Below are 25,516 nucleotides of genomic sequence, written 5' to 3' on the forward strand. Positions count from 1 at the left end.
ACTTTCATGTAATGTTGTTACAGAAGTGAGAGTCCTGGACATGTGGCTAGTTATAAAACGTGTCCTGCAGTCAAAGCAATTTGTAACAGATGTGGAAAAATGGGTCATTTTATGAAATGTTGCAGAAGTAGTGATGTGGAGAAAAGGCAATGTGCTATGGAAGACTAGGTTTACAGTTTGGTGAAAGTGCTGAAGATATTATGAAGGTGAGGATCTAAATAGAGGATTGTGGAATGTATATGTTTGGAATAATGGTGATTTAGAAGCCCTCTAAATGGCTTTTGTTCAGAAAAAACTCTGTAGTATTCGGGTAACACGTTAGGTTAAAGTAAGGTTCTACAGCTAGAATGTTGTGAGAGGATAGAAGGTGGCAGTTAGATTCATTACCTGGAGCGTCTTGGGTGAATTTCCTGCTCTTGTGAACGTATGCTTCATTTCACAAAATAAGCATTTGCATTTGACCTATTCATTGTGTGCCTTTATATTATTAACGTGTGTGGATATTTTAATGCATTAATGAAACATGACCACTGAAAGACTGTAGTTTTATAAATGTGCACACTAATGTTCATTTAAAATATTTGCATATTCATTATTTAAGTTTTATACTCACACAATAAGTTGTATTTGTAGGAGTTACCATGTATTCCTTATTCGTGTTCAGCATTTATTTTGGCAATTATATGTGTGTGCATCTATAATTATGTGTTCAAAATGCACATTGAAAGTTGGTTAAAGTTAGCCTAAATAAAGTCCTTAATTCTAAAGTGTATTTTGCTCGGATAGTGTGTTCTTTCTCTTGCAAGTACATTTCAAGGTTTCGATAGCTAGAGAAAAGTAGTATTGTGAATATGTATTAGTTTGCTGACAGTAAGGCTTGAGAAGAGAAATCTTGGCAAGAGTTATGAAGATCTAATGAGCAGCTGAAATCTCTTATTGGTCGCGAACTAAGAACAGGGGCTGTTCAAGTACTGAGGGATGAGAAATTCAGGTGGTGGTGTGAATGCAAACAACGGACCAGGACCTGATTGGTTTGTGGAGGGGAGGAAAGAGATAACATTGATGTTGAAGGTTCAGTTTGTTATAATTAATTCTTATGCTGTTAGATGTTGAGGCAGATTTCCCTTAGACTTTGAGGAGTACAGACCTTTCTGCTTCCTTTGTTCCTAAAAGTGTGAAACTTCATGCTTAACTCATCCCTTTTCGGGAAGACACCTACTGAAGCTTTCACTATGCTGACACCTTTTCACATTTCCGAATTCCCCAAAGATTTTATTCAAATCATCCACATTCTCTACTCAGGATTCTGACTAGATGATTTTAGAATTATTTCATGTTTAGGAGAGTGAGCAGAGATTCCTTTATGGAGCATCTATTTCTGATTCTCAGTGTCTGCACTGCAGTGGTTATTACCTTGTATCTTAATCAGATGAGACTATACCAATTGCGATATTTCAGTTTGGCAGCTCTAATTATGTATCTTTTTAACATTTTCATTACTGGCATATACATTGACTTGATTATGGATTGGAAATAAACTATTTAACATCAATCATTGATTATTGGTCCTCACTGAGTGGTCAAACGGGCTTCACAGAAATCTAAATTGGTGATTTATTTATTTTTAATTCCCTTGATGTCTCAGTCAATTTATAAAGATTCATCAGATTAGAGATTGTAAATCACGCTACTGCACACACCCAATTTAAAAACCCTTTATTCCTGGTAGATAAACAGTAGTGGTGACAGATGCCAGAGAATAAAAAAGTCTTGGGTTGTTCTTTAACCATAGCTTGTGCATCTAGAGCTTTATGGAGGTAGAAACCAATTACTCAGCCATTGCAAACAAGGCTGTAGCAGTTAAGCGGGCTCTGGATAGGCATCAGAATTTTTTGTCAGGAACTGATCACTAACAACTGAAAGAGATCTTTATGGAGAAGGGGTTGAATATAGTCTCAAGCATCATTCAGAAATGGGTTTTATATTTATAAGAGTATGCTGTGGAAATAGAGTATATCCACGGAAAAACCAACAGTGCAGCGCACGGTTTGTCTCATCTAGTTTCACGTGTGTGTGAAGAGTAGTGAGGAGGATGCTGGCTACACATAAGAGTGTGTGGTGACGGAAGGAATGATCATGTTAGAAAAATGAAGGGATGAAGTACGATGTGAGGCTGGAGTTTTGTTCAATCCTGTTGGCCAAAGAGGAGTTTGTTGAAAGAGGAGGTCAAATCTCACAGTAAACAACGAACTTCATGATTAGAGCCATGAAGTTAATTTCACCAAAGTTTGAACCTTATTAAATTAGCGTATGAAGGACTTTTGGGTAGTCGAATCAAAAGAGAGCCTACAAACACATTTTTGTTGAGCTGGCGTGGGCCTGGAGATGGAAACCATCATTAGAAATTGCAGCAGTTGCACTTTACATGAAACAGTTTTGGAAGCCAGTGTTTCTCCTATGGGTTGTCCAGAGTCACCCTGTTAACCACAGGGCTTTGGACATTGTTTGGCTGATGGGCAGAGAAAATGTGATTCCTTATTTGACAGTTCTAGTAGAATAGTTTCTAGGTGGGCTAGGATTGTTTGTTTAACAAGATGATTAGTTTAGTATGGAGGTTCTGGCACGTGAGTCTACCTAACTGTTTGCTGACTGGCAATGGAATGGGATGGTATTTTATTCAAAGAAATGAAAGCTTTTCTCTCAGAGATTGGTATCAAGCACAGAAAACACTTGTACCAGCCACAAACAAACAGGGTCGTGAAACTGTTTAACAGGCCAGTGTGAATGGCTATACTTAGAGGCAGTTTAAAGCTTAATTTTGAATGATGGCATATCTCCACATTTCACAACTGGGAGATCTTCATTTGAGCTATCTATCCAAAGGAAGACGACCTCATTGCAGGCTTGCACCAGGGTGGATCACACGGAATAAGGGGTAGGTCTGTTAAGGGTGAGTAAAGAGGAGTAAGATTTACAGAAGGAGAGAAGGAAAAATAATTATAACAAAGTATGGAGTGAAGAACTGCAATGTGTTGGTAGTGATTAGGTGCACCCATCAAAGTTGTCAAGCTAATCAACAACGCTGTTTAAAATAGTGACAGCAAAATCTGAAATATGAGTAGAGTTTGTGTGTGTAAGAGTAGTGGACTCAGCTTGTAGGAAAATCAACCTGTATGGAGAGAAGTCAGTCATACGCTGGACGTAGGGAGTGCTTTCATGGCTCTGCAGTGGGTTGCAGTGGAACATGTAGATGACCTAAATACCTTAAGGAATATGTGGTGAATTGAATTACTGCTGTGTTTCTCTTATGTTTAGTGAAGTCAATTGCTTTGTACTAGAATTTTCTATTTACAGTTCTCTTTTTGTTACTTGCATTATCTGACCATGTCAAGAAACCTTTCAAGCTTTTACAGTTACATATTTACAGATTACTTTGGTTTATTTGTTTAGAGCGATAAGATGTGTGGTATCACATTCCTTCCTTTTCCCAGCATTCTAGTTGGCAAATGGTGTGGCCGAGTCACAATAAAGTGCTCAATCTATCCTCCTTGCAAATGCAAGGCAACTTATATACAATCCCATGAAGAGCTGCACAAAATCTGGCAATCGCTTGGTGTAGTCGGCTAAAACTGGCATTCAACATTTCAAGCAATTTCATATGGGGAGAGGTTGAAGGAGGGGCTATAAAAATTTTTTAGTTTTACCATTTTAGCACTTAATGGGAAATTTTGCTCACCACTACTGCAAAAAAATGCTGAATGAATAGAACTCCATCACTGAGGTCTGTTTTGAGGATCACAAGAGAGGCACTTAGGTCAAAGGGGTTTAGGAGACATTAGTTTGGGAAGGAGGAGAACGTACACAAGGGACACAAAACTATTTCCTCTGCAGGCCCCACTCCCTTAAATTTTAGTCACCCAGTCGTAGCTGGTTGTATTGACATGGCAGCACACCGGAATGACAAAGTAAATCTCCCTGCAGAAGGCAGTAAATAAATTAACTCCTAAAGGATGTCAGAAGCTTTAGTGTCAATTGAGAATACAGACACCACTCTGGAGGCATTTCAAGCTTCCTAGACCACGACCACACAACAAGATGTGATTTTATATAGCAGATTTGAACTAATTGCCTTTACCGGGGACATCTTTGAAGGTGTGGTCCTTCCTATTGATGCATCAGCCAGTATTGGTGTAATCCCAGGGTCATCTTGAGGTCCTGCCCTTTTAGAAGATCCAAACATTGGTAGCAGCTCTGGCCATGACAATCTGAACCCTCTGAGATCTAACATACAGAGAGTAGAGAAAATCCTGAAAGGAATTGCAGATGAAATAAGAATTGGTTTTGCCAAGTCTTAGAGCAGTCAGTATGACATTTATGAGAAGTGCCAAACACTGAAAGGTAAACTGACTCATCTGGCTGTCCGAACTTCCTCCTTCGAAGCTACAATGGCTAAAACCTCAATAGATGGAGAACTCAAAGAGACTTTAATGGTGCATATTAAGTCCATCCTAGAAATCATGGAAAGGCTAGACAATCAGGCCAGGAGAAATCATATCAAAATAGTAAGTGTGCCTGAAGGTGCTGAGGGCTTGGATTTAAAATCTTTTGTAATAAGCTTATTCGAAGATGGACTTTTTCAGGGGGCATCTGAAAGTCAGGGCGACTTGAGTGCGGAAATTCAAAGGTTCCATAGAGATCCCAACAGCATGAACCCAAACAGAAATCACCCTAAAAAAAAAATCTGGACAGCTTTTATACTTTTTTGTTAAAGTATTTCATTCTAAGTACAGCCTTAAAGTCAAAGTCAACAGGTTTTACAGACTTTACCTGCATCATTAGGCCTGAATGGTTTCATGGGACAAGAGAAAGGTGATGGCTCCTTAGTGGGGAAAATGGTCAAACCTCAGAGTCTGGGGCTAAAGCGCAGCTGAAATTTCTGGCATTTCTGAAGGTGATGTAAAATAATAAGATGCACATATTGAGAACCAAAGAGGAATCCGATAAGCTGATCGAGAACATAAAGAACAAGTTACTTACCTTCGGTAAAGCTTTTTCTGGTGGATACAATAGCTACCTGTGGATTCCTCACCTTATGATGCGCCAGCATCCGACAGAAAGTTCTCTTCCTAGCTCTCCACATCGACGAGGACGTCACAATTGCACGGCTCCACGCGACTCCATCTGATGTCACCGCGCCAATAAGAGGTCCTCGCCGGCGTGCTGACGTCAACTTCACCCATTTTTTACGTGCCTTTGAGGCAAACAGGTGAGAACCAACTTGCACAATAAATCCAATAAATAGATATATACATAAAACCCTCATGATGCAACATAATCAAAAACCATCATTTATATATATAGGAAAAAATAACAATATACACATATATCTAAACAACCATATATCCTAGTGCAATCAGACAGGCAATGGGGAGGCGGGTGGGACTGTGCAGAATCCACAGGTAGCTATTGTATCCACCAGAAAAAGCATTCCCAAACGTAAGTACCTTGTTCTTCTAATGGATACAAACTACCTGTGGATTACTCACCTTATGCATAGAGTCCCAAAGCAGTACCACACTCGGAGGTGGGCGCCCATCTGATTACACCAAGAAATCCTGTAAAACAGGTCACGCAAAATGGCCGTCCCTCCGAACCTCAACATTCAAGCAGTAATGCTTAGCGAAAGTGTGGAGGGACGCCCAAGTTGCACCCTTACAAATGTCCACCACCGGGACTCCCCTTGCTAGGGCCGAAGTGGCCGACTTAGCCCTGGTGGAGAGAGCCCTGATACCCTCAGGAGGAACTTTCTTTGCCAGTGAGTAGCAAACTTTTATACAAAGAATGACCCACCTGGGGATTGTTCTTTTATGGACTGCTCTGCCCTTCCGCTGACCAACATACCCCACAAACAGCTGATCCTCTAGGCGAAAGTCTTTCGTCCTCTCAATATAAAAACAGAGAGCCCTTCTAGGGTCCAATCAATGGAGGCTCTCTTCCTCTTTAGAGGGCTGGGGAGGAGGGTAGAATGAGGGAAGGGTAATAGTCTGCCCCATATGAAAAGGAGTGCCAACTTTTGGCAGGAAAACTGCCCTCGTTTTCAGTACCACTTTATAAGGAAAAAACAAGGTAAAAGGGGGTTTTACGGAAAGGGCTTGAAGCTCCGCAACCCTCCTAGCAGAAGTTATAGCAATAAAGAATACAGTCTTAAGAACCAAATACCTTAAAGTACATGAATGCATGGGCTTGAACGGTGAACCCATCAGAAATGTTAAAACAAGATTTAAATCCCACTGACGCGTGTGAAAGGGCGTGGGATGAAACTTATTAAGCAATCCCTTAATAAACCTATTTACAATCGGAGATTTAAATAAAGAGGGCTGATCCGAGAGACAAAGAAAAGCTGATAGAGCGGCCAAACAACCTTTCACTGTAGCTACTGAACAGCCTTTCTTTGCTAAATCAAGAGCAAATAACAAAACATCGGAAAGGTGGGCTCTCAAGGGATCTTTCTGCTTCGCTCCACACCAAATAACAAATTTAGCCCACCTACTGGCATAAATGGATTTAGTGGAGTGTCGCCTGGAAGATAGAATAACATCCACTACAGCTGGTGGGAAAGAAAAATAACTCAGGTTGTCCCGTTCAATCTCCAGCCATGAAGGTGCAGGCTCTGGAGGTGGGGGTGTAGAACCTGCCCCTGCGACTGCGAGAGGAGGTCTGCCCTGAGCGGGAAACAGAGCAGAGGGCACTTTGAGAGTTGTAGAAGGTCTGGGTACCACACCCTTCTCGGCCAATCCGGTGCCCCCAAGATGACTTGGGCCCTGTCTTGGCAAATCTTCCTAAGGACCCGAGGAATCAAGGATATGGGGGAAAACACGTAAATCAACTGGCCATCCCAGGGTATTTGAAACGTGTCCCCCAACGCTCCTTGCAACGGATACTGGAGACTGTAGAACGACGGGCAGTGTGCATTCTCCAGAGTGGCGAATAGATCTACCCCACATTTCGAAGATGTACCGGACTAGGTCTGGATGGAGACGCCACTCGTGATCGGCCAAGAAGTGCAGACAGACTGTCCGCACGTACGTTCAGAACCCCGGTCAAATGATTTGCTATCAAGCAAATCTGATGGTCCTGAACCCAGGACCAGAGCCGCAGAGCCTCTCTGCAGAGAAGGTACGACCCTACTCCTCCCTGCTTGTTTACGTACCATATCGCGGTAGTGTTGTCCGTGAGGACTTGAACCGACTGACTGCGAAGGGAAGGAAGGAAGGCCTCGAGAGGCAGACGTATCGTCCGCAGCTCCAACAGATTGATATGAAACATCTGTTCCACCGGAGACCAATGACCCTTGATCTCCAGATTGCCCAGATGAGCCCCCCCACCCTAGAGTGGAGGCATCCGTAACAACTGTGGCCACTGGAGGTGGCAGTGAGAACGGCCTTCCTTGGGAAAGGTTGCCGTCCACTGCCCACCATTGGAGATCCACTGCAGTGTCCCTGGAGTGCTGAAACCACTGCCTGCAGAGGCACCACTGAAGAGCCCTCATATGCCAGTGCGCATGAGTGACCAACAGAATGCAAGAAGCAAACAGACCAAACAGGCGTAAGACCTTGAGGACCGGAACAAACGCTCCATTTCGAAACATTGGAATCAGCGCCTGAATGTTCCGAATCCGCTGAGGCGGAGGGTGGGCCCGATACAATGTTGTTTCCAGTACTGCCCCTATGAACAGGAGGCGTTGAGAGGGCTCCAGGTGAGACTTGGGCACGTTTACCGAAAACCCCAGATCGAACAACAACTGGGTTGTCACCTGCAGGTGATGCAGCACCACCTCTGGAGACTTGGCTTTGACCAACCAATCATCCAGGTAAGGGAATACCGCTATTCCCTTCCACCTGAGATGTGCTGCAACCACCGACATCCCCTTTGTGAAGACTCGAGGTGCTGAAGTAAGCCCAAACAGAAGGACAGCAAACTGGTAGTGTTGCGACCCCACCACAAACCGGAGATACTTCCTGTGTGACTTGAGTATAGGTATATGAAAGTACGCATCCTGCAAGTCGACAGACACCATCCAATCCTCTTTGTTCAATGTCATAAGTACCTGCGCTAGAGTCAGCATTTTGAATTTCTTCTTCTTGAGGAACCAATTCTAAATCCTCAGGTCTAGGATCGGCCTCAGGCGACCGTCCTTCTTGGGGATCAGGAAATATCTTGACCAACAACCCTGACCCCTTTCCTGCTCCGGAACCAACTCTATCATACCCTTTGATAACATGGCCAAAACCTCCTGTTGCAACAACAGAAGATGGTCCTCTGAATAAAACAAGGGACGGGGGAAAGGGAGGAGGGAGCTCCTGAAAGGGGAGAGCATATCCTTTTTCCACAATATTAAACACCCAGGAGTCTGCTGTTATCAACTCCCATTTGCAGAGAAAAAGACAAAGCCGTCCACCTACAGGAGAGGCATGTTTGATAAAGTTGGGAAAACTAGGGCTGCTTCCTCTGCTGTTGTCCACCAGAGGAAGAGGATGACGAAGAAGAGTGCTGCTGGACTGCCCCTCTAGCTCTAGCCCTCCCACACCCTCTAAGGGGTCGATAAGATGGATTGGCAGGCTGTTGGGCCGAGTACTGGGGCCTCCGAAAAACCACCCCACAACCAAAACCTCTGAACCTGCGAAAAGACCTATAAGGGGCAGCAGGGGTAGCCTGTAAGCCTAAGGACTTTGCTGTAGCTCAGCTCTCCTTAAAACGTTCAAGGGCAGAGTCAGCTTTCTCCCCAAACATCCGTTCACCATCTAAGGGCAAGTCTAGTAAGGTGGTCTGTAGATCAGAGGAGAATCTGGACGACCTCAGCCACGCGTGCCTCCTTGTAGCAACAGATCTCCCCATCGCCCTAGCAACTGATTCTGTGGTATCGAGGCCAGATTGTAGAATCTGCTGCGCCGGAGCCTGTGCATCCAAAAAGAGTGTTCCAAAAGGCCTCTGTGCCTCCTGTGGCATATCCATAGCCTTGGCTAAATCCATAAGGGCATGGACATACTTGCCCAGCACACAGGTAGCGTTCGCAGCCTTAAGCGCCATGCTGCAAGACGAAAAGATCTTTTTTTTAAGACTGGTCCATTCGTTTGGACTCCCTATCAGACAGGGCCACAGGGAACGGACCAGGAGCAGACTTTGTGGAGCAAAACGCTTGAACCACTAAACTCTCTGGGGTTGGATGACATGAGAGGAACCCAGGATCCCCGGGTGCTCCCCTATGCCTCCTTGCCACAGCTCTATTAACAGCTGGAGACGAAACTGGTTTCCTCCACAAGTCCATAATAGGCTCCAACAATGCCTCGTTGAAGGGCAGCAAAGGATCAGCGGAGGATGTTGAGGGATGCAGCACCTCAGTTAGCAGATTTGTCTTTACCTCTGCTGCAGATAAAGGCAGGTCTAAATAGTCTGCTGCCTTTCTAATGACCGAGTGGAATGACGCTGCTTCCTCCGTAAACTCCCCCGGAGATGAAATGTCCCATTCTGGGTAAGTATCCAGCCCACTGGCTGACCCCAATCCTTGGTATTCCTCCAAAGGCTCCATACGCTCACCCTCTTCCAACTGCCGGCGTTCTTCTTCTTCAAGAAGACGCAAGGCCTTTCTCCGAGATCTCAAGCGGGATTCTAACCTCGACATCGAATCCACCGACGCCGAATCCCGACAAGGCACAGAAGTTGATGTATGGATCCGAGCATCACTCGGACCCCGCGCCGACACGGATTCCAACGGCACCTTCTTCGGAGTCAGCTGGCATGCAGGTAATTGAGCCAGCTGGCCAGGGGAGAGCATCGGCATCGGCTGACGCGGAGATGGCAACGGCGCCACGGATCTAGATGGGGATGCCATACCTCGAGGAGACATCATCGGCGTCGACCCGACACCCTCAACCGGGCAAAACGGCATAAACGGCTTCATCTGATATGGAGCTGGGGAGCCCAGTGAAAAAGCTAATGGCCCCGTGGGATCCGCCGGTGCACCAGCAGGGGCTATAGCCTAGAAAACAGCATACATGGCATTTAAAAATGCCGCCGGATCCGCTCCCGGAGCCGGAAAGGCAGGATATCTCTGATCTTGATCCTGCTGCTGCACATCATGCTCTTGCGGTGCCGGAGAAAACAGAGGGCTATGAGGAGCCACCTCAGACTGACGGCATCGGAGATACTCCTGGACTCTGGGACTGTGGAGTCACAGTAGGGCTCACCTCCCAATTACTTTGACGTCGAGTTGATGGAGACCTCGACCTCGATCGGCTCCGTGTCGATCGGCGCCGTGAATCATGACGGCGCCGAGAGTCATGACGACGCCTCTTCTTCTGCCTCCTGGAAGAAGCATGAGATGAAGCCCTCTTGTGGCCCTTCTTCTTAGCCTTCGCTAAGAAAAGCTTGGCCTCCCTTTAAGTGCCTTAGGATTCATACTCTGGCACGATCCACACCCTTCGACATCGTGCTCAGAGCTAAGACACCAAAGGCAGTTCTCATGTGGATCAGTGACCAACATCCTACCGCCACATTCATTACAAGGCTTGTAACCCGATTTTCTCGGGGGAGACATTGTAACTACCAAAGATACACACTATCCAACGAGCCAGGAAAAAAACGTTGGCGTCAAAGGCACAGAAAAAAGGAAACTGACCTCAGCACGCCGGCGAGGACCTCTTATTGGCATGGTGACGTCAGTCGGAGTCGCATGGAGCTGTGCAATTGTGACGTCCTCGTCGACGTGGAGAGCTAGGAAGAGAACTTTCTGTTGGATGCTGGCACAAGGATGAATTCGTAAGGTGAGGAATCCACAGGTAGCTTGTATCCATCAGAAAGAAGGAAAAAAGGTATGAAGCCAGAGTCTGGACTTTAGGGGGAATACAAAATATTTAGATGAATTTAACTAAGGGGTTATTGGTTCTTCACGAGCAATCTTTATATTGCCATCTCATACTTTAGTAATTATTGCACAGGGCTCAAGCATGAAGGGGGACACTCGAACGGGTGGAAGGAAGTCAAGAGATTTACAGAGGGTTCCCATGAAGGGCAGGGGTATCAATGGCTGGGGAGCAAGTTGAGGTTCAAAATATTAAACTTCAGTCTACATACATTTCTGGTCTTACCCAATAGAAAATGGGCTCATTCAATTAGGTGTTTTAAGGTCAGCCGCCATGAGTAAACCTACAGTTAGTATACCATACTGAAATGCTAACAGTCTTAGAACCAGGAAAAGATAAAGATGTACAATATTGTTTTTGAGATGTAGAGGCAGTGAATTAATACTTTTGCAAAAAAACACACCTTATGCAGGTAGAGCTAAAATGTTAATTCAGGAGACAATACTTGGTCCAGGGGGACCACCCATGCTGGGTGCAATGATTGAGTGGCACTACTGATTAGGAGGAACATGAATATCCACATTATTCATTCAGAAGCAGAAATGAGTTGTAGGTGCACGCGTTGTTCCAAATACACAAATTCCAATATACATATGTTGGCTATTATGGGTCTAATTTAGACGATCTATCTTCACTAACACAGCTTTTTGCCAACATTCTAGATTATGATGCTCCAATTCTATGTGTGTGTGTGTGTGTGTGTGTGTGTGTGTGGGGGGGGGGGGGCTTTAATACTTTGTTGAATACTAAGATAGATTGTTCTAAATCAAGACCACACTGTACCTCTCCCCAAGTTGGCTGCATGTTTAGAAATCACCTTAGAAGATCTAGATCTAATGGATATCTGGAAAGCAAGAAATGGACATAAGAATATATACCCATTTCATTGTAGAAATACGGGCATAGATCTAGGATAGGTTACTTGTTTGTAGATATGAAGATTAAAGAACAAGTGTTTGAGATAGCATGATCGGCGAGATACGATAAATTATATGCTAAGGTATTTCCAACTTTAGACCTATGGAAGACAACTTTATGATGGAGAAGGATCACGGGGAGGAGGCTACTTAATCAATCTGCCATGCCCAAGCTCTTAGAATTTAACACATTTACTTTCTGTTGGGGGAAATTTGGGAAGTTGCTAGATTAATGCGGTCTGAAATGCTTATAAAGCATGCTTACAAGGTATTACCACCAAGTGGGCTATTAACTACACAAAGGGCGTGAAGGCAGAAGACAAGATACTTCTAGAAGAAACTAGAAATACGGAAATATAATAGAGGAATCGATATCTGAAAAGATTAAGATTGAACTATGGAGACTACAATTAAAATGTAGATGTAAGTTGAAATAAAAGATACATGATAAGTGGTAAGCTAGAAGTATACGGAACCAAGAGTATGGGTAAAATATTGGTATATTGCTGGCATGGAAAATCAAGATTCAGGAGACCCACAACAATATGCTAGCTATTAATAACTACCCAGAAAGTCCTCTGTATACTCAAAATGAGTAGACATGGGAAGTTGTTCCTATGTAGGGAACACATGGATGCAAAGTATCAGGAGATCAATAGGTGGTTTGACATGATCAGGATATTCTGACAAAAGAAATTACAGAAGAAGAAATACAAATAGGCATGAACTGTCTAAAATACTTTGGGGTGGAGCAAAAGCCCTTGCTCAAGGCCTCCCCCCACCCCAGTGTCTAGTGGTGGATTCCTGCTTGGAGTATCGCCCTTCTGCACTGATCTCCAAGCAGGAATCCACTATGGAAGGGTACCACTGGAAAGCGGAAATTCTCCTCTTTCCAAAATTGACCCAGAAAGTTCTAATTGAAATGGGTAGGCACGTCAAGGCTGCGTTCTTCCACCTACCACATTTTGGTTTTTTTGTGAAGCATTTTATTGCTTTTCCAAACCTTACAACATACAATGCATAAACCATTTGCCCCCCCACCCTCCAAGGTAGCCAGGAATAAAATATTTATTTGTTGAATGTCCATCCTTTCCAAACTTTTTTAAATTCCTTTGGGCACCCTCCCCCTTCATATATTTCTTTTTCTTGTACATACGCTCATATCCATTTTCCTTTCCCAGTCTTTTAACCTTGTGGGTTCTGGAAAATCCCCATCTATGTGCTATCTACCTTTTGCCCACAGGGGACACCAGATTAATCAGTGTTTGTTGGGACTAAGTGGTGTCTGAGTCATTCCAGGCCCCCAGTAAGGTCAATGGGGCGGTCATCTCTATCCCCACTCCAGTGGCCACCTTTATTTTAGAACTCTTTCAGTAACGGGCATTCCCAAAAGATATGGAGCAAAGTCCCTGGTTGCTTGCATTGTCTCAGCTAGGAGTCATCAGGTATTTTCCCTATGAAATGTAGGTGTGTTCTAGTGTAATGCACTCTGTAGAATTTTGAGCTGTATTAACTTATTTGCTGTGTGTCTGAGAACTGTAGTACCTCTATCCACTCCTCATCCCCTATATCGCCAATATCAGTCGGCCATTTATTTCTCAGTGTTACTAGATCTTTCTGAGTATTCCTCATAATGGTCTGGTAGGTGAGAAAGATCATGTTTGTTTATAAGGGCCCGTCTAGTAATCCATAATTTCTTCCCCAGCTGTGATCCGTGCCATCAGGGAATGACGCAGGTGTAAATATCTAAATATTTAAGAGTATGGCATCTTATATTCTGTTTGGAAATGTGAGAACGGTGCCATTCCACTGGCATCCCATACGTTCACCAGAGTGCTGATTGATATTAAGTTCCATTGTCAGAAACCCTTCAGTTTAGTGACTTCTTGTAGCCTGTGCCTACCCATAATGGAGTCCCCGGAGTACGTCTTCCCTTCCATCACTTTGTGGAGCTCATGCCACACCTCCACAGACAGCCGGAGGAGCTTCCTTCTTCGGTAGAGCACGTGTAGGTACCATTTCTCTCTTATTTCTCTATCCATTCGGAACATTAGGTGGATCAACGATGTAGAGGCCCAATCATTTATCATTGTTGCTTTGAAATATCGTTTTACATTGGGAAGGGCTATCCCTCCCTCACATGTAAATCGCTGTAATTTAGCGAGTGCTATTCTCAGGGTACCTGTGCCACAGCAGAGTCCGCAAACGCTTGCAAAAATTGTTTAGGTAAACAGCAGGGGCTGTTTTGTAGTATGTGGGTACATCAGTGGAGGACCACCATTTGAAATAATGCTGACTTACCCATCAAGGAAAGAGGCAATCCTCCCTAGTGTTGCACATCCCTTTCAAAAGCTTTGCACCAAGGGTAAACGTTTATCTTCATAATGTACGGTAGCAGGCGTAGATATCCAAAGTCCCAAATATTTAAAGTGTGTATTTTCAATCCACAGTGCCATTGGGAGAGCAGCACTCACCACCCATCGACCCACTGGGAAGATCAGGGATTTATCCCAATTGATATGGAGTCCTGAGTAATCTCCAAAGAGCGCAAGTATTTCTCTTATTCTGTCTAGGGTTTTTATTAGGATCAGCTAGATGTAACAGCACGTCCTCCACATACAGCAAAATATGATCTTTCCAAGGTGGATCCCATCTCCAACCCTCAATTGTGAGTCTGGTCTCATCCATTCTACTAGCGGTTCTATTGTTAGTGCAAAGAAATAACAGCAACAAAGGGGCATTCCTGCCACATTCCCCTCTCTATCTGGAATACTATTGCAAGGACTCCATTCAAATTCACTCCTGCTTGGGGGAGATGTGTATAATAATTCGACTCATATTAAAAATTTTGGGCCAAAGACCATTTTTTCCAGTAGTGCAAACATATAGGGCCAGTCAACCGAATCGAATACTTTGCGAGCGTCTAGGGACCACTATGTTATTATATAATCTTTGAACGTTAAAGCGTGTGGATCTATATTGCACAAAGCCACTTTGATCTAGGTGTATCACTTCTAATGTTACTCCCCCGAGACTGTCGTCAGGGACCTCGCTAGCATCTTAGCATCTACTTTCAGTAGGGAAATGGGTCTGTAGGAATCCCATCTGTCCGACTGTTTCCCTGGTTTCAGAATGGGAACCACTGTAGCGGTACGTATAGCTACAGGCAGTGTCCTGTCTCATAAGCCTTAATATACATCTTATGTAGGGGAGGTACTACCTTTGCTGATAAATGACATAAGAATTCAACCAGTAGTCCATTTGGGCCAGGGGTTTTCATAGTTTGCAGCTGGACGAGTGCTGTTCTGATTTCTTCCGTTAGGTTTGCCTCCAACTGCAGCGCCCTCAACTTGTTTAATGCTCTGCAGGGACAATCTTCCTGCCATGGCCTCTACTATGAGCTTGCTAACCTAAAAGAACGGTCACCCACGCCCTCGTCAGCAGCAGACTGGACTATGGCAATGCCCTCTATGCAGGAACAACAGCCAAGCTCCAGAAAAAACTCCAGCGCATCCAGAACACCTCAGCACGTCTCATCCTCAACCTCCCTTGCCACAAACACATCTCAGCCCACCTCAAAGACCTCCACTGGCTGCCCATCAACAAAAGGATTGTCTTCAAACTCCTAATCCACGCTCACAAAGCTCTCCACGACACCGGACCGGCCTACCTCAACGATCGTCTCAACTTCCACAACCCGACACGCCAGCTCCGCCCCACCAACCTCGCTCTCTCAACAGTCCCCCGCAAACACCGTACCACAACCGGCAGCAGATCCTTCTCCCACCTTGCCACCCAAACCTGGAACTCCCTCCCCTCAACTTACGTATAACCCAGGACCTCCTGACCTTCAGGCAGCGCCTCAAGACCTGGCTCTTTGAGCAGCAGCACCCCCCCCAAGCGCCTCGAGACCCTTCCGGGTGAGTAGCGCACTTAACAAATTACTGATTGATTGACACCCTGCACACTGCTCTCTCGAGGGTCTACCATCTCAGTTATATGCTATCTTGCCACCTCCTTAGTTGCTAGCCAGGCTAGTACTTTCCCCGCTCTGTCTCCTCCTTCGTGTATTCTCCATTATCTTGCTTCATATAGTAGTTTAACTGTTTGCTGCTACCGCTTCATATTCTGCTCTCCTCTGTTCTGGCAGTCGATTTATTTTATTGGTTTGTGAGTGAGCCTGTCTATCTTCTAAATGTCTTTCCTCCTCTAGATCTTTGCATTCTTTTTCCCTCTTGATTTTATCTGCTACTTCCCTCGCAATTATCTTCCCCCTTTTAGTCACTTTATAAGCCTCACATAGAACAATCTCATCTGTGTCCGTCTCCCCATTCTCTTTAAAGTGGTGGTCTGTTAATTTAGTTAGGCTCTCTCTTTCTTCTGGCAAGGTTAACCACCATGCCACCATCTGCCATTCACCCAACCGTCTAATATTCTAAGTCTATATTCTAATTTCACAGGGGGAGTGACCCGATATTTCCCGTGCTCTAAACTGTGTGTCTGTACAGAGCCCCGAGTAGTAAGAATAGACTTTATCTTGAAGATGGATGGAGCACCACACATCCACCACTCCCAATGCCCGTATAAACCCACCAAGTCTCACTGCGTGGGCTATTCGTACTTGTTTTGTATATGTCTTGTCCGCGAAAGGATCCTTTAGCACGTTAAAATCACCTTCTATTGTCAAAGCATGCAGGATTTCTGTTACTACCCGACTTAATACCTGTAGCGTTTCAATTTGAAGTCCTGAAGGCACGTAAACATTAACCAGCGCCATCTGTTCTCGCTTTCAACAGTCCACTATCAGTATATTTAGGCCTAGGGTGTCTCTCCATATTCTAGTTGTTTCAAAATGCAGAGATTTCTGAACCAAAATGACTACACCACTTGATCATCTGGTGTTATCAGCACGTCCGCCACTTTGTATTTCCCTCTGTCCAACGATGGGGCGTTTGTGCCACATGTATGCGTTTCCTGCAGGAAAATTATATCCCTGCATACCATGATAAGACTTTACTTACTAGACCCTGCTCAATTTTGTGACTCCCCAAGTTCACATTCCATGATAACACTGCTATACTATTAGTGGTCATGTGAAGGTGTCCCTACTCCTCTGTTCCATCTTCCCTTTTCTATGGTGTTCGGCAACCTTCCCTAAACTCTGTCCCCTAAAACCGTACTAGACCGTAAACATCACCTGCCAACTCCCTACCAGCCCTGCCTTACTGCGCCACAGACTTACAACAGTCCTCCCGTCCAATTCATGGTACATCATCCTGCCCCCCCCCCCCAACTCCCCCTGTTGAACAAAAAAAGTATAAACAGTAACCAGTTAAATCGGTGGTGTCGCGATGTCAAGGGCAGCATGGCAAAGACTGTGAGAAATATAAATTCCCTCACCAAGCTAGAAGTCTCAGTCTAGTCTCAGATAGTCAAAAACAGAGAGGGAGAAGGAGGTTGTGGGTCGGAGTCTGTCTTCCTTATAGCCTATTTAACATTACAAAAAAGGCCCAGCTGAAAGAACTACCACAGGACGGATAGGAAAAAGGATTTTCTTGTTAGAAAAACCCTCACCCACCAGTTACCCCTTGGTGGCATGCTCCATCATTGGGTTTCTTCTCGTTCTTTGGGGCATGCTAGGAACTACAGGATACGTTGGGAGCACTGATGTAGTCTCATCAATGTGAATCAAAGGAGGGATAGGAGTGGTGGGGTCTTGGGTGAGTTATAAATAACTGTCCACTAGTAATTCCAATGATTTAATAGATCTCTTGGAAGCAGTATGATTAAAAAGGGGCTGCGGAAGTGGGGAATGTAAGGTACCCGACTTCCTAGTCTACATGTTTCGAAGCCTTACCCCTAGGCTCCTCTCCAGGACCACGGTGGGGTCCCTGGTGCCACTCCTTATTTGACTACCTCTAATGAAAGCATAAATAATACATGCTCTGTGATATGGTGCAATTCATCTTACTAATGTGGTGTCATAAGATGATACCTATCATTTATGATGTCTGTCATTGATACCTGTGGAAATACAAGAGAGGCATAATTATCATAGCCCCCATTTGTAATGGGGCACTATATATGTTGTTTGTAGGTGTGGTGCCACCTATTTGCAAACTGCACCCCAATCATGGGAAACGGCACACCAAACAGCCACCCCCCACGCTAAGCGCCCCCCCACTGGCCTCAATCTCACGTCTCCGAGTCCTCACGCCTACCTCGGGGTCTGCAATCCTCTTCAAGCTTGTCTGTGCCATGATGTATACTTGATGCACTTTGCTGTCAGTAGTGCCATCTTGAGTCCTTGGGTCGCAGAGGTGACGATGCTCCCGGTCCCGCATTCAACTGATCAGTTGAAACAGAATCATCTCTTTACTCTACATAGGGCTTATGCGCCAACTCACCCTGCAACAGGTCTCCCGACACTGACGTCCAGCGACTGTCTCCTCCACTTAGCTCTCCTGTTGACTATCATTCTTCTCGTCTTTCACATGTCTATTGCCTCTGTACTAATTTCTCGCACTTTGTGTCACTTTCTCCTCTGTGCTGCCAGGGCCTCTCTCTTGCCTTTATTGCCAGTTACCTTATTGCGCTCATTTTTTCTGCTCTGTCGTTTTCCCTTTTTGTTGCTCCTTGTCCCTTTTGCTGCTTCGTGTGACTCGATTTGCCTTTATTCCCCATTGCACTCGATTTTTCCTTTTTTTCCTTATTTTCTCTTTATTGTCTCTTTTTGCCTCTACTTGCCCTCCCTGCCCCATCCTGGCCGCTTCCTGCTTTTTCCCTCCTCCTTACCCCTAGGCACCCCTCCTTCCCACCAGGACGTACTTAATGGAGGCTGCAGTACAGCCGAGCAGCGGACGCATGCCAGAGGTAAGCCCGTCCATACCTGTCCGTGCCTGGTCCGCGCGCCCAGCATCAGGAACTCTGGCTCTCCCAACACACAACTGAGGAGCTCAGAGCCATGAACCCTGGGGCGCCACAACAGCAACTGCTGCACCACCTCAAGCAACTAAGAGACTCTTCATCTGCTGCCGCTTCTCCTGCAACATGGAGCCACCAGACCACACGGAACCCAACCCACTCCCACCAGAAGGCTATGAACAACTGTGAAACACACCGATACATCCTGCTCAACGCCCAATCCATCTGCAAACACATCACGGAACTCTGGGACACCATCACCTCCCTCTTCCCCGACGTGACCTTCATTACTGAAACATGGCCTAACCCCTCCCCAAACCCCAACACTGCTACTGCAAAACACCTGACAACTACAAGATTACAAACCGAGACCGCACCAACAGATATGGCGGGGGCCTCACCATCAACTTCAAGAACACCACTCTATGCATTGCCACCAACGAAGACACCTCAACCCTCATGGAACACCTCAATTTCCAGCTACAAACCAATGCCAAAAAAACCTAAGAGGCATCCTCGTATACAGACTCCCCCCCCCCCCCCCCCCCCCCCCCCAGGACATCGACCCGCATTCTGTGACGCCATCCCCAACATCATTGCACCACTTGCCATGGATTCCAACCACTACATCCTATATAGTGACCTCAACCCCAACAACTCCAACTCCACCACTCTTCTTGAGAACATGAGCAACATAGGCCTCACCCAACTGGTCAACGTTCACACACAAAGCCGGACACACAGCTGACCCCCTTTTCACCTGCAGCGACAGTCAGATTCAGCCATGTCACAGAACTCTCCTCATACAACCACAGCAGCGTCCACTTCAACATCGCCCAACAGACCACCACCAAGAACCACAGCTCTGACGGAAAAAGGGGCTGACTGGGAGGTCAACAGACTTGTCTGTGCACCATGCCACCAAGTTATGCCAACAGGTGTATACCGTTTTAGTGGAGGGACGCATGGCTGCCAAGGTAACATTACATATTTCGGGCAGAATGTCAAAAACTGTCAGCTCCCTTGCTGTTGTGACAGAAGATGCTCCAGAAGGGTCAGCCTGATCAGAGGATCGATGGCCAAGCTCAACAGCTCTGGATACCAGACTCTTTGTGCCCAGTCCACAGCCACAAAGGTTACTTGGGCCAAGTCGTTCTTGATCTTCTTGAGAACTCTGGCCAGAAGGGGTACAAGCGGAAAGGCGTGCAGGAGGCCACAAACAAAGACAACATAGTCAGATCCCACGGACTCATAATATCCTACGCAGATGATACTCTACCCATCCTCTCGCTGACTGAATACCCCTCCACCACCACAACAAACTTCTACAACACTATGACCAACCTAGCCGACTGGATGAAAACAAATTGCCTCAAGCTCAATTCCGATAGGATGGAAGCTCTGATCTTTGGTAAAAACACCTCCATATGGGACTATAGCTGGTGGCCAGCAGAGCTCGGACCCACTTCCACACCCACACAACCGTGACAGCATCCTCGACATGGAACTGACCATGAAGTGACACCCTCTGCATGCTCCTCAGAATGTTCAGATGGATCCCAGCTAACACCAGTGAAACCATCACCCAGGCCCTCATCACTAGCTGCCTCGACTACAGCAACACCATCTACACCGGCACCTTCTCCCAGCTCCTAACCAGACTCACCCTGGACCTTCACAGGCACACCCACATCACCCCCACCTCAGAAACCTCCACTGGATCCTGTCCAGAAGACAGGACACATCAAGCTCCTCATGCACGCCTACCAAGCCCTACATGATCAAGGACCAGATAACATTAACCACCTTCTATGCTTCCACCAACCCACCAGACACCTGCGCTCCTCTTCGCTGGCATTCCAAACATACCCAGAATCCGGCACAGACGCACAGGGCCGCTCTTTTTCTTACATCAATGCCAAGGCTTAGAACGACCTACCTCTCCCCTTCTGAACCGCACCCTCACTGGCAGACTTCAGGAAGACACTCAAGACCTGGCTCTTCGACAGAGAAATCGCACCATAGCACCCAGATATCCCCAGGGGTGACAACGCCGCACTCTACAAATGACTAATTGAAAAAAGATAGCAAAATAGAGGGGACCCTATGATCAAGACCGGTATTGCCAGAAATGTGTTACACTCAATGCAGATGGTGAACAAATGTTTGTTAAATGTCCAGAGGAGGATTATCCTGATTCACAGCTGGGCGAAGAATCTGGCAATGATGCTATACTAAAGGAGTGGATGATCCTTGGGTGTTGGTGAGGTGGACATCGGATATAGAGGTGATGAGGACCTTAGGAAAAGAAATCTACTGCCAAACTGACATCAACAGACTGAATGACAACACTAAGTCTCGTTACAAAACAAAAATGGGTCACGAAGAACATGCTCCTACAGACCATTTCTTGAAACAGAGCATAACATAGCCAATGACAAGCCAGTGGGAGGGCGAAACAGCCTCAACATTAGCACACTGCAAGTGTCAACACAAAAAATCCAATCTGTCTTTCCTAGTGGGCCATATAATCCTACTAGCATTTTGAATTGCTTGCAGATATTTAACAATTAAATAATTTTAAATGAAGTGCAGGCATGAGCTTACACAATAAATAATATAATGAAAGGACTAACATCTAATCAAGTTTTTTCAACAAAAGCAATTGGTAAGAGTTACATCTTTATAACAAATCTTTGAACCTCTGACTAAAGCTTGTGCATTACACTACAGCGTGCGCGCTCCGTTTAAATCAAACATTTTCATACTGCTGCCCTTATTTTAGGAATAAACAACATTTCTACAACTTTGGTGTCTTAATTTACAGAAAATGTGAATTAAAGTTACCTTATTAATCATAATGATAGGACACCTTGCCTAAAGAAACATTCTTCCATGTTGCCCTCAAATACTGTAACTAGACGGAACTGAAGTCATAAATGTGTATGTCCCAGTATTTTAGCCATTGATTCTATTAGGCATCCTCCTACCGTCCACTCAGCTCGTTATAGCTACTATGAAAGATTTTTATAAAACATGCTGCAGTGCCGTACACACCCCAACAAAAATCAAACCAAACATACAAGCACGTAATAGCTGCACACACTATTTATGCGTCGAATGCCTGCAAAGCAAAAGTGATTGTTCACATTACCAACGAATCCGTTTATTCAAAAAGAACACTTCAGCACTCTTATGAGTCACCAGTTGTTCAGATTGGCAATATTCTAAGCAACAGGCATGCGGTAAAATTTAACAAACGCGCTCTTACCGTAAACTATTGATAATATGCTGCACATTTTTTGTATGAATGTGATGCCGCTCCAACAATCCATTGTAATTAGATCCTTTCAATGCCAGCTATGAAATACAAGCATAGAAATCATTAATTGATCTGTAGATATAAACACACAGAGGTACTAACTAGATCAAAAAGGTGAAGAAAGCAATACTGCAACGCCTTACATAATCAATTCCTGCAGCAGTTTGTGAGAGACTTAGAAGGAAGATACGCTGAAAAAGAAATGGTGCACATAGATGTTATCTCCTGCAAGAAGTTTCAGACATCCTTTTCCTAGTATGTCATAAGAGACACACAAGCACTGACAAACCAAACAGTTCAGCATTTTGCTTAATGGAAAGGTTTCCGTGCTCATACACACAAACAGATGTAGATAGATAAGGACAGACAATGGAATGTTAAAGAAGGGATTAAGGGATTTGTACAATACAAATAGGGGTGGGATAGAGTATGGGGCTAAGTAAGGGTAATCAATTTACAATAAACTTTCCACTAAGACTGCATATCTAACTTCACAAAGCACTTTCATGGCTTGCGAGAGTGATTAATTTAAGCTTTATTTTTGTGGTGGATACACTTCGCTATCGTAGTGATCAAGTATATTTTCTGAAGTCACCGAAAAAAAGTTGTGTACAGCATGTTGAATAAAATCAAGTTTCAACTTCAACTTATGGTATATACACTGAGCGTGTGGTAGATGAACGGCATTAAGGTGCAGTATTTATTGGTCCACTAATGTTTACGAGTCAGCCTGCTAAAAGTTCTATGGATACTGCAACTCTATCCAGTCTGCAAATATGGTAGTTAGCGGTATGTTTGCAACCCGCAGGTTCTGTATGGGGAATCTCTACATTTTAGAATATTTGGATTCTGCCTAACACACATACGGGCTGGGCAACGATGCAATGCAAATAAGCAAGTTTACACAAATCAGCATCCGTGTTTTAGCAGGTATTAATGTACCTGCTAAAGAAAGGCACTTTACTGTCAGCACGGTCAATAATAAAAAAATTAAAAAAAATAAAAAAAATCACACTCGGGCGATATTTCTACCCACTTAAATAGGTCTGCTTTATTGCTGTTTAAGTTTCCATGTTACAAAATAGTTCCCTTGTTCTAAAGATGACAGATTCTCCATCAAAGTTGACACCTTTATTCAAGTCTCCACTGCTCCACCTCCAATTTCTCCAGCCAGCATCGATTGTTTCCATTTTTCTTCAGTCCAACATTCTAAGTAAAGCTATCCAGCAACTGATGGAATGTATTAATATTCTAAGCATGGAGGGGAGTAGGAACATACTACTTTCTTACTTTATTCATTACAACACATCTTGCATCTTATAAAACAAGAAGAGTAAAAATACATTTAACTTCCCAAATTTACAACGCTGGAACATAGGAGACATTTATAACTACAACAGATTTAAAATGAACCTATTGGCTAAAGAAGGATTATTAACATTCCTAACGTATATTCATCTTTTAGTCTTTATGCCATATAGGAGCTTGGACTTGTCTTCTAAATATTCTTTTTACTTAGTCTCCTATTTCATCTTGATTTGATGTATTTTCTTCTTCTGAAAAGGTTTCACAGGTATTTTTCCACTGGTGGTATATGAATCTTTTTATAGGTATCTTTTTAACAAGCCTATACATGTCCAACATTTGACATTATCCATAATAACTACATTTTGTTTGACACCGCCAATACGCATGGGTTCAAAATATTTTGAATCTGTTCCTGCTTTACTGTTTTTTTAACATATACCCAATCGCCCACCTTCCATGGTTGATGTTTTGTGGCATGTTTGATGTCATAATATCTTTTATACTTATTTTGGTGTAGAACAATTTTGTTTTTAACATATGATGAGTTGTGCTCAACCTTGTCTCCTCCCCCCCCAACCATGCAGGATATAATTTGGTGCTGGGTTTTCTGCCATTTAATGCTGCAAATGGAGATATGTTAGTGATAGAATTAGGTGTAGTATGGTAAGCCCATAACATCTCTTGGATGGCCTTTTCCACATTTATGTGATTAATGTTAGCCAATTGGATACATTCTTTGACCATGCAGTTAACCCTTTCTACTAGACCATTGGCTCGTGGGCAATATAAAGCAGTTTTGTGATGAACAATGTTAAGGTGTGTTAAAAAATCTGTCATTGCTAATGATGTTAACTGTACCCCATTATCTGCACAATGGTAGCTGGTATGCCTTCTGTGGAAAACTTATCTTATTAGAAATTTAATAGGTGACACTGTAGTGATTTGGTGAACCATTTTTACTGTAATCCAGTGGGAGTGGTAATCTACTAATACGAATGCAAAACGCTGAACTACACCTGACATGTTAATTGGACCAGTTATGTCCAGAGCCAGTTTTTCCCATGGTTTATCAGGAATAGTTACTGGTGAAATTGGGACCTTGTGTATTGTTCTGGTCTTGTCACTATTTGCACATATGGGGTAATTTTTTACCTTGACTTCCACCATGGAATCCATATTGGGGAACCAATACTGCTCCTTAACACGTGCCTTGCTCATGCTTCTGCCCAAATGACCTTCATGGGCAAGGTCAATGACTTTGTCTCTTAGATTTGTTGGTGGTATGATTTTGATATTTCTGCATAAGAAGTTGTTATTTACATTGATTTTGTATCTTACTTCTCAAAAACTTTTGATGTCATCATCCACATCACTTTTCTCTTTTGGACAACCTTGTATTGCATATGATTTAAGTTTTGCAAGGATTTCATCTTGCTGATTAGCTGTGTTCCATTCATCATTAGTGATGGCAGGAGTATTAACTATCATGAGAGGGTACACTAGTTTTCAAAATCCTCCTCTATGTCTAAAGGAGCTCTAGATAAGAAATCAGCAGCAGTATTTTTATTGCCAGGGACGTATTCTACTTTAAAACAGAAGCTTTCCAATCCTAGGATCCATCTGGCGATCCTGGGAGTGCGGTTGTAAGACCCTTTAGTAGAAAACATGTAAATTAGGGGTTTGGGGGTCTGTGCGAATGTCAAATTGTATGCCCCATAAAAACAATTTAAAATGTCTAACGGCCCAAAACACACAAGTGCTTCTCTTTCTACTACCAAGTAGTTAGCCTCTGCTTTACTCAGGGCCTGAGAGGCAAAAGCAACAATTCCCTCCTGACCCTCTATGATCTGAGACAGAGTTGCACTTACGCCTTTATTGCTAGCATCTGTTGTAAAGATTGTTTTTCTATCATGTTCAAAGTTACACAGGAAAGGTGCTGATAAGATGGCCTGTTTCACTTTTTCAAAAGATTTCTGATGGTCATCGACCATTTGTAGGGCACATGATTTTTCATTAAGTCTCTTAAGTTGTAAGTAATTCCCGAGAAGTTCCTGACATATTTAGCCATGAATTTGGCTGGTCCTAAAAATGATTTACGTTCACTCTTATTTTTGGGGCATTTGCTT

General features: G+C 44.1%; 1 protein-coding gene across 2 annotated transcripts in view; it reads right to left on the reverse strand.

Annotated features, from left to right (window-relative positions):
• Window positions 1-25,516, reverse strand: part of NADK2 (NAD kinase 2, mitochondrial) — a 547,365-nt gene that overhangs the window by 426,389 nt on the left and 95,460 nt on the right. For both annotated transcript variants that reach the window (XM_069221023.1, XM_069221015.1), the window contains exon 2: window positions 22,032-22,120. In XM_069221023.1, the coding sequence (XP_069077124.1) occupies window positions 22,032-22,120 (89 nt within the window). The remainder of the gene's footprint in view (window positions 1-22,031; window positions 22,121-25,516) is intronic.

Source organism: Pleurodeles waltl, chromosome 1_1 (assembly GCF_031143425.1).
Source record: "Pleurodeles waltl isolate 20211129_DDA chromosome 1_1, aPleWal1.hap1.20221129, whole genome shotgun sequence".
In the NCBI taxonomy this organism is placed as follows: Eukaryota; Metazoa; Chordata; class Amphibia; order Caudata; family Salamandridae; genus Pleurodeles; species Pleurodeles waltl.